This window comes from Diceros bicornis, chromosome 16 (assembly GCF_020826845.1).
Source record: "Diceros bicornis minor isolate mBicDic1 chromosome 16, mDicBic1.mat.cur, whole genome shotgun sequence".
NCBI classification, from domain to species: Eukaryota; Metazoa; Chordata; class Mammalia; order Perissodactyla; family Rhinocerotidae; genus Diceros; species Diceros bicornis.
In genome coordinates this window covers 67,887,507-67,906,176 of record NC_080755.1, presented here as the reverse complement: position 1 = coordinate 67,906,176, position 18,670 = coordinate 67,887,507, and the positions used below count along the sequence as shown (strand labels likewise).

The window sequence follows — 18,670 nt, the reverse complement described above, 5'->3', positions numbered from 1 at the left end:
CTCATTTCTGTCTGGGGTCACTTGCTTTCAGACTGAGGAGCCTCCCTTAGTATTTCTCATAAAGCGAGTTAGCTAGCAACAAATTCTCAGTTTTTACCTGGTAATGTCTTTCACAAGCCTTCATTTTTTTTCTCTTTTTTAATAATTTTTTTTTTTTTTACAACTTTTTTATTATTTTTTTGGTGAGGAAGACTGGCCCTGAGCTAACATCTGTACCCATCTTCCTCTACTTTGTATGGGATGCCTCCACAGCATGGCTTGATGAGCGGCGTGTAGGTCTGTGCCTGGGATCCCAACCCACACACCCCAGGCCGCCAAAGCGGAGCACACAAATTTAACCACTATGCCACCGGGCCAGCCCCTTGCACCTTCATTTTGACAGACGGTTTTGCAGAATGTAGGGCTCCTGGTTGATGGTTTTTCTCTTGGACATTTTGAGTGGGCCGCCCCACTGCCTTCTGGCCTGCACTGTTCCTGACGAGAGGCCAACTGTTAGTCCTATGACGCTCTTTAGGAAATGCACCGTTTTTCTCCTGCTGCTTTCAAGATTTTCTCCTTGTCTTTGCTTTCAGCATTTTTACTCTGATATGTCTCAGTGCAGATCTCTGTGCTTACCCTACTTGAAGTTTGTTGTGCTTCCGGGATGTGTTAGATTAATGTTTTCCATCAAATTTGGGAGGTTTTCAGCCATTACTTCTTCGAATATTTTTCTGCCCCTTTTCCTCTCTCCTTCCCTCTGGCGCTCCCACCATCATGTGCTGGTGTGTTCAACGGCGCCCACATCTCTAAGACTCTGCTCCTTTTCTCTCCATTCTTCTGATTACATCATCTCCACAAGCTGTCCCCAGGCTTGCCAGCCTTTCCTCTGCTGGTTCAGGTCCACTTCTGGGCCCTCGGGGAACTTTCACGTGGTCATCGTTCTGCTCAGCTCCAGAACTTCACCTGACGAGACCGTCCACACACGTCCTCCACTCTTACAGCAGGGTTCCCTCAGCTCTGTGTGCACACCTGTCACGGCCACCTGGAAGTCGGTCTGCTAACTCTGACACCCGGCCGCCCTCACAGGCAGCTCCTCTCACCTGCTTTTTTCACGTCTGTGGGTCAGACTCTTCTGTCTCTTTGCGTGTCTCATAGTATGTTCTGCGGGAAACTGGACATTTTAGTCACTATGCTGCAGCAGCTCTAGGTCCTGGGCTCCCCTCCAGGGCTTGTGACTGCTGTTACATGTCTAGCGACTGCCGGGGCCGTGTTGGTGAAGTTGCCTCCCCTGCAGCATGAAGCTTCTGAAGGTCCAGCCTTGGGCATGGGCACAGCCCATAAAAAGAGAAACACACGTTAAAGCTACAATGATACCACTTTTTGTCTATCATATTGGCAATGGCCAAAAGTGGTCATAAAACACTGTGTTGTGGAAGGTGTGAAAAAACAAGCATTCTCACCTGTTCTGAGGGGAGTGTAAGTTGGTACAACCTTCTATGGAGGGCAACTGTCAGGTTAAAAAAGCAAGTACCTCTGACCTGGCAATTCTGCTTTTAGAAATTTATCTGAGTGATAAACTCAGGCATGTGCGAACAATCAATGCACAAGGATATTCACCACGGCGTCCTCTGTAACAGCAAGAGACCGAACACATGTTAAAAGAAGGTTAAACAGGGGCCGGCCCGGTGGCGCAAGCGGTTAAGTGCGCGCGCTCCGCTGCAGCGGCCCGGGGTTCGCTGGTTCGGATCCCGGGCGCGCACCGACGCACTGCTTGGTAAGCCATGCTGTGGCGGCGTCCCATATAAAGTGGAGGAAGATAGGCACAGATGTTAGCCCAGGGCCGTCTTCCTCAGCAAAAAAAGAGGAGAATTGGCGGATGTTAGCTCAGGGCTGATCTCCTCACAAAAAAAAAAAAAAAAAAAAAAAAAGGTTAAACAAGTTGTGATAAACAAATATGACGAGACACCACATGTCCATGAGAAAGAAGGAGGCAGCTCCTCGAGTGCAGAGTAGGAAGCAAGGCACCGACCCAGGTGCACAGGACGCACAGTATACACGTATCCTTGGGAATGAAAAGAGGAGTTGACGCTCCTGAGCTAAGCACCTGGAGTCCCACAGTCACCAGTTGTTGGGGCAGAAGGAAGATGTTTAACCTTCTCCTTTCCAGTTTTAACAGTGAACTATCTACTGGGGTGAAGGCGGAGAACTACAGAAGAAACGAGTGCCACAAATTTCCATCCTGGCGACATACGCGTGTTTGTTTTCTGGCAATAAACATTACAAAGCTTTATGTTGCCTCTATTTTTAGAAATGACAAATTTCCCCAATGTATTAAAGAAAATCTTGCCTGGATTAATCACACAACGTGAAAACTACTTTCATGCATGGGTGCCTCTGAGCGTTTTAGTGCTGTCTGCCTGTCTGTAAGAGTGGGAACCTTCCTAGAAGGAAAAGAGGAGCACAGGCCCTGGGGAGAGATCTCCTGGCTGTCTACGACTCTGCAGCCCACGCTAACCAGCTCCTGCTGGGAGAAGGGGGGAGGGCCGGAGGGACCAGGTGCTGGGGGCCTGGGATGACAGGAAGGAAGGCTTTAAAACTGGAGCCATGGCCTTCCGGGTTCACCATGGTACCAGACGGGAGGGTCGCCTGCCAAGACGACAACTTCCCAGCACTCAGAGAACAGAGCCTTCGGTGCAGAAAAAGCCGGCTGCTATCACTGACAACAGAGAGTGGAAAACGGCTCCTGCCCCCTTTCTGATCTTCTCTAATGTAAAGCTACCAGATATACTGTCCCATATTTTTGGCAGTTAGTGAAATACTGTCGTTCTCACTTGTCCACTAACTCTAGAAAGAACGTGAAGGAAGAGTCTTATGTCACATTACAAGGTCTCCTCTGGAGCCCCTGTGGGTCAAATGCCCACATCCAGGCCCAGAGCAAGCACTCGCTGGACAGGGACCCAACACGAGACCGCAGGGATGCCGTCTCCGTGCTGCCCATCTCACGACCCGCAAGTGGTGGTGATGGTGATGTGTTTGTGTGGCGTTGTAAACATTCTGGAGATAGCTTCTTTGGGCAAATGCTTTTCAAATATACACTTGACTTTCACCTTGGGGATTTACCACAAGGAACCCTGCGAGCTGCTGTGTGTAAATTGGGCATTTGATGGCTGTTGATTTGAAAAAAGAATGAGTCAATTCTTGGTAGACAAGTAAGAAACACCATCTTACTCCTTCCTTTGAGAACCACTTCCAAGTTCAACTGACATTAAGATTCTGTAGAACAGCTTGGCCCTGCAGAATCAGCAAGATGCGCTGCCAACCTGACACGTGAGAAGCCAAACCCGTGTTTCAGTGTGGAACGTGTCACTGTACATGGAAAAACTCACTATGAAACTGAAATGTTTACGTGCCAAAATCAAAAACAAAACCCAAAAACCCAAAACACGTTTTACTTAATTTTAAATAAAAATACCATTATGTGAAAAATTTCAGAAAATCCACACTTCTAGTTCTAGTACCCGTAAACAACAGTAAAATATAACCAGAAACCAAATTCTCCAAGTTTTCTGCTAAAGAAAGGAATGAGATGCCCAAACCTGAATCACCTCACTGAGCTGAGGGGAGACCACTGACCATCTGCTGTGTCCCATCCTTCCAACCCCAGATCGAGGGTCTGAGCCACAGGGCACCCACAGAAACACGACAGCTTCCGGCCTGGTGGCACGTGCACGCCAACACAGCGAGGCAGAGAAGGGCAGGGAGGAACGGGACGGCGGCTCTGCCTAACGAGCACCATGAATCATGCTGGTCTTGGTGACAGGCGGAAGGAAGCTTTGCGGGAGGTAAATGACGGAGTCTGAGCAAACTGAGGGTGCTCCCTCCTTCTGACCTCAAATTCTAAAATCACCCAAGTCAAACCCACAAACACGAGGTGAAACAGTGCCACGTGGGGATGACAAGAAGCCAGCAAGGAGAGGCCCTTACAACGCTCGCCACGAGCGCTCGGCCGGGCACCTGGGTCTTGCTGGGGCCCCAACTTCCTCCCCACCTCCACTGTCACATGTTGGAGGATTTCAAGAGCCCAGTACGACCCCATAAAAGCTTCCTGGTGCCACAAGAACATCCCCCAAACACTGGGTAAAACTTCTGAACTGGAAGCTGGACCCCTTCGCCATGCAGAGCTGAAAACAAAGGTGTAGGATGACCCTGCGATTTGGGACTAAAACCACAGGGCGCCGCCTCCACCTGCCCGGTCAGAAGGGCAGCACCCAAACCATGTCAAAGCCGAGGTTCTTCTCCAGAGATGTCCTGATTTGTTTCATTTGTGGGCAGATAATTTAGTAAAAACAAAGAGACAAAGGAAGACGTTAACTCTCGTGCTCTGCGGTGCGCTCAGTCTCAGTCCACTGGGTGCCCCACATCCACCACGCCCCACGAGGAGAGACAGACCCTGTGGGCTCTGGCCAGACCTTTCTGAGTCTTAGTGAAAAACGCTTTGAGTTTCTTTCCTTTCACTTCATAGAGAAAACACTGTCAGATAAAAAAATTCATAACCAGAGCACGCGACAAATCAATGAGAAGACCTTCTATGTTACTGGCACCAGCCAGCACTTTAACCCAGGGGTTCAGAGTGCATGGGCGGTTGGACCCCTTGAAGGGCCTCACTCCTCATGTCCCTTCCTCAGAGCATCACCAGACCCCAAAAGGACCTGCACAGAGAGGAAGACACAACGGAGTAAAGTGACCATGTAAGGCTTCTCATCACACAACACAGATTTAAAGTTCTCTCCTAAAGCAATTTACCAGCATTTCAAAGCTGGAAAGTCATGCTTCATAACTGGTAAGGGACTGTGCATGCTTTCTTGCCAAACTACACAGCTGCTCATCAATCTATTTTCTCTGAGTAATTCCTACAAACGGAACAATGACTGTCTGTTCTGTCTCCATTTGTTGCTGCAATTTCTGGCCCAATCTTGTTTTGTAAATTGGACTGTCTGAGTAAGCTATACTCTTTTTAAAAACGTTGTTTATTCACCTACAGAACGGCTTGTGAGTCAGAATACACAGGCTGTTAATGGACTCAGCGGGTAAAGAAAAGAGCCCCCAGGTGAAATCAGGGTACAGGGTGAGCACCCCCAGCGTGTGCTGTCTGTGCTGGCACCAGTTCACAGGGTGCCCTCCCGCACCCGCCTCGAGGCAGCATCGCTGTCACGCTCGTGTCAAGAGGAGGAAACAGACACTGGAAGCTCAATGACTTCCTCACGGCCATGCGCTTGAGAAGGCTCTGGAGATGGAGTTGGTGTTTCTACCTGCTTCTCCCAAAGGTGGTCCCGTCAGCCTGCGCTGATGAGGCTTCTTCACACCAGAGGTTTGGCTGGGTTAGGGGCAGACCTGGTGAGAGGGCAAGATGACGACAACTGGACCACCGTGGAACAACCCCATGGCCTGGTGCCCAAACACTTCACAACACCAAGGATGAGACAAAGATTCCCCACGTCACCAAGGAGAGGCACCCAAGACAGCGCAGGTCTTGTCCTGGGAAGCCGGATGCCAGTGGAGCAGCGCCTTTGGAATTCTGAGGGAAAGGCTCCCATCCGAGAACTGTTCTTCCTGCTATCACCCAAATGTGGATAAAGTGAAAGATTTAATGAAGGGCAAGGGATTTTTTTTTTGCCTTCCATGCATTTTCTCAGGATGCTTCTGGAAGACCACTCCACCAAAATGAGAGAACAAAGACGCCGGAGCCAGGAAATGGGACGCAGGCCAGCAAGACGGTGAAGGGATGCCAAGGAGCCGGGGGACCCTGAGGAGGAGGCTTAGGGGACATGGGGCTGAGACGGCGGCTGTAACTTCCAGGAGGACTGAACTGAGGGACTGGCGGTGGGGAGACTTACAAAGAGGCGGAGAGGAAGAAAACTAAGCAAACAAACACTGGGGTAATTACCAAATCCAAGTAAAACAAAAAAATGTTTAAGAAAGGAAGCATCGCCGTGGCGTCCTATTTGATTCAGTAAAAGAATTTACAGTCATGATAAATGCTGAATAATTCCAGAACCAACACAACCACGCTGTCAGCACTGAGGGAGGACAGGAAGAGGTTAACAGCGCTGACATCACTGCACACCTGTCCACACACCGGCACGTGCGTGAGAAGACTCGGGATCCAGAGACTCGAAGTCCCGAGACGACCAAACGCCCACCACCAGAGGCCACTGAACACACATGGAGAAGCCGGTGGTGATCATGACGTGCGGAGACAGCACTGCCCCAGGTCTGCTGGCAGTGGACGAGGTGCCCAGAGGCAGACAGCACGCTGCTCTTGTTCCACCAGGGCCTAGGGGCCTGGGTCCCCGCTGTTATACACAGGAGCCCAGGAGCCCTCCTGATGTGAGCTGGGATGAGGGCCAGGAGACTCACTGCGCGGCTGGGTGGGCTGTCTGGCTCACACCTGTACACACATTACACTTGTAAGAGATACAAAGCACTTTGCGAAGGAGAAAAATTAAACCCGCCTGAGTAATAACTGAAATCATAAAAAATTTAATAAAAATCCATGTCAGGGGGCCGGCCCCGTGGCTTAGTGGTTAAGTGCGCACGCTCTGCTACTGGCGGCCCGGGTTCTGATCCTGGGCGCACACCAATGCACCACTTCTCCGGCCATGCTGAGGCCACGTCCCACATACAGCAACTAGAAGGATGTGCAACTATCACATACAACTATCTACTGGGGCTTTGGGGGAAAAAAAAAAAGGGGAGGATTGGCAATAGATGTTAGCTCAGAGCCGGTCTTCCTCAGCAAAAAGAGGAGGATTAGCATAGATGTTAGCTCAGGGCTGATCTTCCTTACCAAAAAAAAAAAAAAAAAAATCCATGTCAGCATGAATGTAATATTCTGAACATGTTAAAGCTTGAAGAATCTGCTATGTGATTTAAATGTTTCATTAAGCAGAAGAGAGTGCCCTTTGCCCTCTCAGGACAACCCAGACAGATGTCTTCAGGTTTCTCTTCCCACTCACTGCTGCTTGTGACAACGAACACTCAATGTTAGTCTACATCCACACGTGGAAGGCTGGCTGGAAGACCCAACGTGACAGCAGTAGTGTGCTGATGAAAATACAAGGTGTCGGGCACCCCCAGGGGCAGCGTGCGGGCCTGGGGCCCTCACACCTGCAGAGCTCTCACCTGGGCCTGCCCTCACCAGGGCCCTCTCACCCGGGAACTAGACTGCCTGCCCGCACCCAGGGCCGTCCACCCTCATCTGGGACGGCCTGCACCTGGACCCACCCTCACCTGGGCCCGCCCACCCTCATCTGGGACGGCCTGCCCCTGGACCCACCCTCACCTGGGCCTGCCCACCCTCACCTGGGATGGCCTGCACCTGGACCCACCCGCACCTGGGCCCGCCCACCCTCACCTGGGCCCCCGGCCGTCGGCTGCACTCCTCTCGCTGGATGATGCTGACTTGAGCGTGGGCCCCATGTGGGCCCCCAGGGCCTCAGGCTCCTGGGGCTGAGGTGCCCCCTCCTGTTCCTCCTCCTCTTGCTCCTCTGGCTTCTTCTTCTCACTGTCGCTGTCATCGCTGCCTTCTCCTAGGATGTCATCCACCTGACAAAGGGCCAAGAGTCAACATGCTTACAGATCAACTTCCTCAAGAATCCGTGTGACATGTCCCCTCCCCCAGGCGAATGGCAACACCGCAGCAGACTGAATGCACAGACTCTGTTTCCTGTTACTAACCACACGAGACATGCTTCCCTCACAACTTCTGCACGGGCTACGTGTTTACTCCTACTTCACGCCCCAACACTGGGGTGTGCAGTTAGACTGAGCCTTACAGACAGCACTGAGGAACATAAATGAGGCACACAGGATGGACCATGGGGAGCAGAGAAGGCCCAGGTTGTCCTTTCCTCTGTCGAGTCCTGCAACCCTGAGTGTGACCCCAGTGCAAGCCACGCAGAGAGCCTGTCAGTCACTTCCCAGCTGCATGGTCCTAACAGGGATTTTATTTCTAGCACACTAACTGATTTCATGGTGAATGATGACGGCATTCTCTTAATAAGCTCATGATCAATGAGAGGTGTAGGACAACTGCTTTCCAGGAGGAGCCCTGGAGTCTGGGAAGGGCAGTGCTGCCGGGGGAGTCCCAGCCGCGTCTGGGGAGGCGCACTAGAGGGAAAACTAGTGTTTTCTCCAAGAGACCCCGGGCTGAAATATTTATGGACACGCCACGTGAGGGCGAAGGGAACAAAAGTCGTGGGACAGGAGGGGCAGTCCCTTGGGCCACACACTGAGGTCAACGACCAAGCACAGGGACTGAGGAAAGCAAGAAACCAGCAACAGGAGAGAGAGGAGGATGAAGGAAGCACAGGACAGAGGCTGATGTTTTACGTTTTTTCAATTTTGAACCACAGGAATGTAATGGCTATTTAAATGTGAAATTTAAAAACTACATTAAGTTGAGAAAGACCAGGTTTTCAGCTTATTCCAGAAAACAGAGAGGAAGGAAGGCTGTCAGAGGATGTATTTAACTCATGAGAACCTGGCCTTCTTCCGACGGACTCACCCATTTCCAACAAGGCCCCGCGTCAGGGAGGCTCCTGTGGGGTCAGAAGCCAGGACACTGCCTGCTCGAGGGGATCCCAGGAACCTCCAGCAAGAGTGGACTCGCTGCAGCCCCCTCTCACAAAGGGTCAAGTACACCCCCCACTCATCCTCTGCCTGCCCCTCAGCTGCTGAGTTCTCGCTGGCCCAGGCCCGCACACCCCTCCCAGTGCACGTGTGCCCTGCACAGCTGCCTGTGGTGCTCTCGGACCCGTCTCCACAGTGGGCACCCTCCACATTTCATCCTCTTTGGGGCCTGTGAGAGGACCGATGAGCTTCTCTGTGAGTGACGTGGACAAGAGAATGCAAGGACGCAGGACGTCACGAGTAAAGTATGGAAACAGGACCAGCTAGCTCTTGTAAAATCTCTGATTAAATTAAAGAGAGCACCCAGTACAGTGCAGCTTTGACCAGAAACCATCAGTCACACCCAAAGAGCTCATGTCAATGTCAATTCCTCTAATCACTCAGTCTCCAATTTCAAACATATCAACACGTAGTTTAAGAAACAACAAGAGCACAGTAACCCTACATATTAAAATATGGAAACACTTTAACCGACAGTTAAATAAAGTGGTAGCTTTAACATTAGGTCATTACAAGATTTTTAAATGTAACGTGCCTTACCGGGTTTGCTCTTAAGCTAACAGCATTTAATACAAAGCATCTAGTTAATTCTAAGAAGATATTGCATTTGTATTTCACAGGTCTATTTAATTGGCTGTACTCACTCTATTTCGAGAAGCAAACCCCTATTAGAATATTTCATTAAATTCTGCCCTGAAAATACTTAAGGCCTTTAACTCTGCATCATACCTTTTTGAGAGAAAACAAAGGATTTAAAAAATCAGTTAGTTTAAATTTGATTGCCAAAGCACACAATCACAGCAGCTCAGAGATGGCAAAGTGACCTCCACGGGGGCTACTGTGGCAGCGCGTGCACCCCAACCTACATGGGCTTAATCCTTGCCTCAGCACCTAGCGCCTGGCGGGCAGCTAACAAATGTGTGTGCTCACTCTGCCGGCTGTTTGGAAGATGCAGAGAAATATTTTGTACAGCCAAACTAAAATCATGGATACTCACTAAAATCTGACCTTACCTACATTATGCTTACGTTTGCTCTCCCTCATTCTGCGTTACTCATATAAAAGTGTCTGTTTGAGAGTGACAGATACCTTTCCAGGGCTTTCTTTTATAAAAAGTAACTTTGCACTTCCTGAAACAGAATAATCTGGAATGAACTATTTACTTTATAAATATTATTTAAAAGACTCTAAGGTAAATATTTGAAAATCATGCGAAGAGAAAAATAAAATTCATCTTATACTGAATTAACTACTGAAATCTCTCAGATTAAGGGCAAATGTGGATAACATCAAATGCTACTGGAAACGTTCCTGTCAATGTACCGGGAAGATGCAGGATCATGAACAACACTACCACTCATCACAGCCCGAGCTATGGAATGAGCCTGGCGGCAGAGGGAGCGGAGCAGCTGTAGGACTGCCCACCTGGCTGCCCTGTCGGGTCCAGGGACACAACACACAGGCCTCAGGCCTCACTCCAGCCCTGCGGCGGGCACTTTCCTCTTCCCACCCTTCTGCTCTTTTATAAGGACCTGTGAAGAGAGGACTCTGACCCATCTGGGCCTTGCAGAAATGAGTATATTGTAAGAGCTGGTTGAGATCAGAGACGGAGAAACTGAACCTCGGTCGCGCCAGAAGAACCATGAGTCGGATGAAGAGCGAGGGATGTGCAGAAACACCTATGAGCCAATTATTCTAAATGACTGGATGCAGCACCTCCTTTAAAAAGACCACCACTCAAATGATTGACGACAAGAATTTTAATCTCTAGCTGAAAAAAATAAATTTCTATTAAGCCTGAAATGATGCCACCTAAAAGGTATTTGGAACCAATGTAAATGTATGTGTCTCCTTGGCCAGAGAACAAACATCCCAGCCATCCTCTTCAATGTGCCACATACTCTCGTAATGGAACCGACAGCGTTTACAGACACAGTAAACTTTCTGCACTGAAGTTAACCACGGTGTGGTCTGCCTAAGTTCATCTAAGGTTTTCAAATCCAAGCAGACAATGCCAAGCAAGGTCTGCTCTTCATGCAGCCGCAGCAGGCCTGGAAGCCGGCAATGGAGAAATCGCTCCCCTCCCGTTCCCTGGAGCCCCGAGCTTCCTGTCGGGAACAGTCTTGGTGCCTGGTTTCAGTGAAGCTGCTTGCTCTTGACGATTCCTTCACCCTGGACAATGGGGGCTGCGGTACTGATGACTGACTGCAGACTGGCAGAGCCTACAGGACAGGCACTCTGAGAAATGAGACGTAAATTATGACAGGCCTCCCTATTTCACTACCATCATCTTAACATGTGATTTTCACATATTATCTTCAATCTCAATTTTTTTTCTAAAGGCCAACATGTGTTAATTATCTCAAGGTATCTGGAAGGTCATGACAGCAGTTGCAGAACTACCTACCTCCTAAAATGCAACACAATACCGTGTTAAGACACAGAATTCTCTCACACTGATTTTTTTGTGAGGCATAATTTTAGGAAGCCTGCTTAACCACATAAATCCCTAAATCTCATAATTCTATTAGTGGGTCCATGAGCGCCTGGCCCACACAGCAGTGTGTAAAAGGACGAACCACTTGGCAAGTCACCGTGGCATCCCTGCCCAGCCTGGGTGTCGATTACAATCCTAGGAGAAAGCTAACATGGACCCCGAGGCTGCTCAGGCTACGCAAACGTACACGGGATCACGGCGAGCCTAGCCATAAAAAGGCTGGAGGTAACACATGAAAAAAAATACTCAGGATGCCACGAAAACAGTTAACCTTGGCAAATACTTACCACTTGTACATACGGCACAGAAACACCTCGTATTAGAGACTCGTGTGATCCAGCCTCAAATTAACTCTCAGATACCTTCCAGTCGCTCCTCTGCGCAGTCGCACGCCCATGAAAACGGAGCCTTGCCTCCACACCCGCAGCTGTGACTGAGTCTGCACTCCTCTGGCTTACATGGCATACTTCCTCTCCAAATACACGAAAAAGGAGTTCCACCATGCCTCAGGGCCTCCTCAGGTGTGGCCTTGTCTACACAGTCTGCTCTGATCCCAGTGGCAAAGGGGACCAGGAGGAGTGAGACAGCACATACAACGTGACTCTGCTCCGACGAAATTCCAAAACTGACCACACCAGCCTGTAGCATCAGAAGGCAGTAAATATATGTCTTTTATCAAATTCTGGAGGTCTTCAGTTGTTACGTCTCCAAGTACTTTTTCCGCACCAACCTCTCTCCCCTCTCTTCTGGGGCTCCAGTGGCACAAAGGTCAGACTTCTGATATCGACTCACATGTCCTGGAGGCTGATCATTTCCCCTCAGTGCTTTCCTGCTGTTCTTCATGGTAATTTCTGTAACTCTGTCTTCAACGAGTTTTTGCTCGCCACCTCCATCCTACTGGGGGTCCTTCTGGCGAATTTCTTGATTTGATTTGATTTGATTTGAATTTGCTTGATTGAGTGTATTTTTCAGTTCTAAAATTTCCACTTGATTCTTCTTCATAGTTTCCACTCACTCCAGGGCTGTTTACCTCTCCCCACGGAGCACAGCCAGGGAGCTGGCCTGATAATACCGCTGTCTGGGCTGTCCCCAGCTGCATCTGCTGTCATTCTCTTGGGTATCTGCCAGTTTCCTGTTTTCTGTATTCCAGTAACTTCTGGATTGTGCCCTGGACATCTCGACTATTACATCCTGTTAGAGCCTCTGCAGAACACCAGTTCGTGTTTCAGCAGGCGCCCCAGCTGGTTAGGTTAAGATGGAGAGTTCTGTCCTGCCTTGTGTGGACTGTGATGTGAGTTTTACACATTTGCCATGCTGTCTGTCCCACGCCCTCAGGTTTCCATCACAGGTCAGGTCTGATGGCCTCTTACTTGCTTCTTTGGGTCTGTTCCATATCTGTGCTCTCAGGGGTGAGCCAGGGGTGTGGGTTGGCTCATATGCAGAATTAGGGGTGCCCTTCTCTCAGACGGAGCTCCCGAGCTGCTGCACAGTTCTGTGTGGTTGGGGCTGCCCATGCAGCAAAGAGGCAAGAGAAACAAAAGACAAGGGCCCATACTCTTCGGCAGTACAGCTCCATGACGGGCTGGCTCAGAGCAGAACCAGGGCAGAAAGAGAAAAACCCGCCCCAAAGCAAAAAATGGGCGTCAGAGCCAGGGACGGAGGAAAAACGCCAGGAAGCCACCACCAATGCTGGTGCTTATGGCTGCACCCCACTCCACTGCTGTGCTGACTTTCCAGGGCCCTGCCCTCCCTGCCCACTCCACCTGCCAGCTGCCAGCGTGGGCTCACCCCACTGTGGCCAGCCCAGACCAGCACCGCTTCCCTTTTCCTCCCAACAACCGGACATTTTCTGTTCACTTATCACAACGCGTTTCTTAGGAGCACCAACTGGTTCTTTCATTATTTAGGGCCAATACTTCACTTAGTTATCTGACCCTAAAGCAAATTTTATGTTTTAATATGACATTAAACTTTTAACTTTTAGAATAGGTTGTTGTATATTTCTACTTGAAGGGTGGAACTTTTCTTCTATTTTGGAGCCAAAACCCCGACATCCCACCACAAAAACTTCTTATCAACCTCAAAAAATGATAAACATGAACAATCAAGTCCCAGCTTGTGGCCAGTTAAAGATGAATCAACTAACAAATCGATCAGAAGGAGCAACAATGGCCTTGATTTCTAAGGAACAGCCAGTTCCTTAGATTAAGAAGGAAAACAAAGGGGGAGGAGAGGAGAGGGTGAATTAAGACAAGCACACACACAAGGGCGTCCACGCAAACAGACCATGATGCCGGATGCAGAGAAAGGTGGCCGGGTGGAGGAGGGAGAGTCCCACAGCTGTGGATGTCGTCCTCAGGCTCAGCATGCTGGGGGACAGACACAGCGCTCCACACTCCCGGAACTACAACACGAGGCTGCTGCCCAGTGAGCACCACAGACAACCACCAACTGCTGCACTTGCTGTGGTGGGGCCACGCGTCCACTCCACCTCTCTCCTACTCCCCAACACCCGCTGCCCCCACCACAGCACGCTGCTTGTTCGTCCCGTCAAGTGCCCGTCTCCCCTCACCCCTCCCACTGCAGGAGTTTGCTTCCCAGGGCAGACACCTTCTGCTGTTTTGTTCCCCGGCACTGAGCGGGCCAAGCAGGCAACTCCGCGCAGCCTGGGGGCACAAGCCCCGCCAGCTGCCCTCCCACCCAACCCACACGTCCCACCACACAACTGCTCACCAGCCTCTGAGCAAACACTGCTGAGCAAATGCTGTGAGCACTCCTTCCTACACTTCTTACGCGTCCACCTAACAATGTGAACACACGCCAATAAACCTGATCACCAGTGATACAATGTTACAATAGGACATACAACCTCGGGAAATGCTAGCCTTCAAAAAATCACACCTATAATGGAAGACTACGTTAATCCTAAGAAGAACCATGATTTTGGCAAAGAATCACGAATGCATTATTAACAATCCTGACTTGTGAACGCAAACTAAAATATCGCAGCCCCCACGCCTGCACTCGCCTCCCACCCTTCCCAAACCCGGGTCCCTCAGTACTTCTGGAATAAATTCGCTTCCTCTCAACATTTTGAAGTCAATGGAAAATGTGCCTATTCTATTCAGACTATGATAATTACAAAACAGGATCTGCCCAGCACAGGGAAGACCCACTGGCAGGGGTGTGAAAAGCAACTCTGTGAAGCTTTCCCAACGCCCCCGCCCCATGCCCAGTGCAGCTTCGAAGCCAAAAGGAGAACGTGCGGGGTGACGGCCTCCGCTGAAATCACTCCCCCAGGACCGCGGGAAGTCTCAGAGCACAAATCAAACCAGCGAGACTCTTCACAGGGACAGATGCTGGTGCGCAGGCCTTCTGACCACCCGGGCTCACGTGACTGCCCCAGGGCATTGGTTAGTGGGCACCAAACCGCCCTTGACCTCGGCATGCAGCAACCTAGGTCTGAGGCCTCGCTCCCTCTGGTGACACACATTAACGTCTACACACAGAAAACGAGGCACGAGCTCGCTCTGCTTACAGACAGCACTTACTGATGCGAAATAAACCTACAAATTCAATAAAAACGAAGCGTCCATACTATAAAACAAAGTTCACAATCTTACGCATGACAGAAGCTGCCACGGTGCTAGAACACTAGCTGCAGCGTGAACACGTGTCTTGACATGAGTACAGCCATGTTTGGCCGCTCCATTGACCTACAGCCACCAGCACAAAAAGAAATATAAAAGCTGCTTTCTGCGTGGTGGGAACCGGCCCTTCTCCCATGGAGATGGTTGCAGCGTGTAAAAATTTCAAGGCCCTTTGGGTGCCGCAGCCTGAGGCAGACTGGCCATCTGTGCCGGGCTGAGACAATAACCAGGGTAAACAATGCACGTACACAACTGCCAGGCTGGGACGATAGCCAGGAGACTCAGCGCACGTATGCCAGTGATAAGCATTTTGTGCCTGGGAACACTGAATGCTTGCTCTGAAAAAAACTCTGTAACTGCTTACTTTGGGAATTACTGATGCTATAAAAAACTGCTGGACACCGAGGTCTGGTGAGAGGTCCACCTGTGGAAGGGACACCTTGCCCAGGACGTGTGATCCCCGCCCAGCCGTGTCGATTGAAAGGACTCTCCCGGCAGTGGGGCGTGGATGTTGTGAGTAATTGATTTGTTGTGAAGTAACTGATTTGTTGTGAATAATTGATCTGATGTGTTCTCTTTTTGGTTAACCTGGTGTTTCTCTTTCCGGTTGATTTGTGTCATTTCCATTCAGTCGATGTGGATGTTTTCCCTTTCCAGTCGATCTGATGTTTTTCTCTCTCATTATATGATCTATTCCAATCTGCTGCTATCTCAGTCAATACGGATGTTTTCCCTTTCCAGTCGAGCTGATGTTTTTCCCTCTCCTTATATGATCTATTCGAATCTCCTGCTATCTCAGTCAATGTGGATGTTTTCCCTTTCCAGTCGAGCTGATGTTTTTCCCTCTTAATATCTGACCTATTTGGATCTGTTTGCAGACTATCGCCTTTACTGTCCTCTATATAATAAAATATACCTTCAGCCCATTTGTTTGGAGTGGAAAGTTTCTTTTACGTCTCCGGTCGAATCCCCCAAACCTCTCATAACAACACGTGAGGCCGAAGCACGTGGGCAGGGTGGGTGCCCTCACGCTCCCCCTGAACCACTGCCAACGCCCACGTTACTGAGCCTTCGCTTGGCAAAAAGCTCTTTTTTGCGTGAACCACAATACACAAAGGATAACCATGTGGCACCAACACGACTAAGAACAAACAGATAATCACACGAGACATGCACATACTTCCATAATTCTGTGAACCAGTAAAGAGAAGACTCTGTCTCAGACCCCGGGTCAGCAAAGACGCTGATCTACAAGGCCAGCAGACTGCCTTGTGCGCTGCCAGGACGATGGCCGTCTTAATAAACAAACAGCTGGGGGCAGGCTGTGGAACACCTGCAATACCTTGTTACAGGCGAGATGTGCTTTCTGATGAGGGGCAGAGCTGCGTTAAGAGAACTCTGGCAGCAGAACAAAGTGAGGACAGAAATGAAAGGGACTACGGCTGCCAGGGGGCCGGGAGAGGTGCCTGGGCCTGGAAGGCGGGACTCACGTGCTTCGGGACACCCTGGCCGTGGAGCCACCAGACGTGGTCTCAGTTTACCCCGAGCAAGCACTCTGTAAACCTGTGACCTGTCAACGCTGATCACAGCCTGTCTGAAGTGCCCCCTCTGGTGGACTAAGACACAACTACAACAGGCTGGGAGTTATCCCACAGAGGAGCGTGGGGACGTCACACAGACCACAGGTGAGTGCGAGGACCTCAGGACATGGCACAGGTGAGTGCGGGGACCTCAGGACATGGCACAGGTGAGTGCGGGGACCTCAGGACATACCACAGGTGAGTGCAGGGGCCTCAGGACAGGGCACGGTGGGCAAGGGGACCTCAGGTTTCTCAATCACATTTCCCAGGATCCCCCAGATGCCCCATTTACTGAAACAAGTAACACTGCCTGATAATTGTACAAAACCACGCCAGGTGACCTAAGGTAGATTTCAGGATTCCTAGAAGTTAACTGTATTTAAAATAAATGTTGTCAGCAGACAGTCCACTGAAGGAACTCATGCAAAAAAGCTTTGTCATTCAACTGAAAGATAATTTGCCAACTGAAAGATAACTGAATTTCAAATCAAGATAGAATACACAAAAAGTAGGCCATCTAAGTTAAGTCTCCACCGTATACAAATTTCCACAGAAATCAGAATGAAGCTGAAAAAGCAATCTATCCTGAATTATCTCAAAAGAACAAGAATCTCTTTAGAAAAAGAAACTTGACACTCTAGTGGAGACACAGCAGTTTTCTATTATGACCTATTCCAGTCTTCAAGATGCCTCTTGGGATTCTCTCCTAAAACTTATTTCAATGTTTACCTATGAGCTTAAACCTTCTTTTCTTCTATTCTCAGTGAAAGAGGTGTGCCAGCAGAACTCGGAATCACTGCCTTGTAGATCAAGACACACTTTGAAAGCTGCACGTGGAGTGAACATTTGATCTTTACACATTTCCTCTATTTTATGATGATTTTTATTAATCCTCTCCTCCCTGCCCAAAGCTCTTAGTGTGAGTGCAGAAGCCCTCATGGGCCTCAAGGAAGTGGAAGGAAGAATTCAAACTTCACTTTTAAGATCTCACAGAGCAGGGGCTCCAGATCAGCATTTGCTGAAACAACATGACACAGGAGAAGTCCCAACCTGGTGTACAACAGCTCTCCACTGGGCCCATGTGGGTCTGTTGGCCGGTTAGGTGAGACTCTGCTCTGGAGGTTCTCTAAGACTCTCTGGGCACTGGGGCCTTTCAGAAGGGGCACACATGCCCGTGACGCTGACCAACAGTGACAAATTGCAAAGGTGCCCGTCGCACGCCTACAGCGCTCCTGCTCCTCTCGGGCGCAGACTGTGTGAAGGACAGAGCTGGGCCCTCCTACGATGAGGCTGCTGGCTTGCAGTCGGTACAGGATGTCCCTTGTTTAAACCTGGCACGACTGGGTAGCCGAGGAAGCTGCTCTGAAACCACCTGCTGCCGCTGCATCACGAGCCAGCAGAGCGTCCTCTTTGAGGGGGCTGCCCGGAGGCTCAGAGCCCTGGCGCGGCCCACACCCAGCAGCCAGGATGCACGGAATCATCCTGTTTTACTAAATTTTAAAGAAGAGCTAAAGCCTCTCTGGCCTCCACAGCCCGCTGCGACTCCTTGGGGACAGTTCCCTACCTGATGCGGCCTTGGGGATGACAGCCCAGGTCTGCTCCAGGCACAGCTGCAGACAAGGGGACATGGCCAGCATCGACTGCCCCTCCCAGGCACGTCCCCCTCCCCTCTCTTCTCTGAATTCCAACAGCTTCTGAATTCTAACCCCCCGCAGCCCTCACCCCGCACAGGGAAGATGGGGATGTCCATAGCGCCCCAAGAACCAGGAGCCCCTGAAGAGAAGCGGGGGTGGAGGGTCAGCTCCAGTTCTGGCAGAAGCGCTGACCACACCCTTCCACTTCTCAGGTCACCTGACACCCGCGCTGTCAGTGCCGGAGAGCGCAGTTTCTCTCTGGGCCCCAAGGCCACTGGGAATCAAGCGGAACTCCCTGAACATCACTCAATACAAAACCCCCTATTCTCCCTCCCGTTTACAAAGCAGCCCCAGTGCTCACTGGACTCCACAGTCCAGGCCTCTCTCTGTCAATATCTCTTGTTCCTGAAGAGACAAATCTAACATCTTAAGGCTGATTCTTATTTCTGAAAAAAAGATCAGGTTTCAGAGTGACCGGAAGTTGCATTTAACAGTTTTATTTTACATTAAGATTTCATCCCCTTTGATATGGCTCAAACAAGAGTTGAAATTATCACTTGCGGAAATTAATAAAAGAAACCTGAACTAAACTGGAGTCAGGAAAACCTGTGTGGGGGGGGCTCTCACCTCCATCACATC

The 18,670-nt window shown here is 50.0% G+C and overlaps 1 protein-coding gene across 5 annotated transcripts in view; it reads right to left on the bottom strand.

Moving 5' to 3' along the window:
* The window catches only part of CTDP1 (CTD phosphatase subunit 1), an 81,266-nt gene that overhangs the window by 12,336 nt on the left and 50,260 nt on the right, over positions 1-18,670 (bottom strand). For 2 of the 5 annotated variants that reach the window (XM_058557355.1, XM_058557357.1), the window contains exon 12: positions 7,394-7,584. The exons of 1 other annotated variant lie outside the window; for it this stretch is intronic. In XM_058557355.1, coding sequence (XP_058413338.1) covers positions 7,394-7,584 — 191 coding nt within the window. Of the gene's footprint in view, positions 1-1,921; positions 5,371-7,393; positions 7,585-18,670 lie in introns of those variants that run through there. 2 more of the 5 variants (XM_058557356.1, XM_058557359.1) reach the window with 2 other exon arrangements.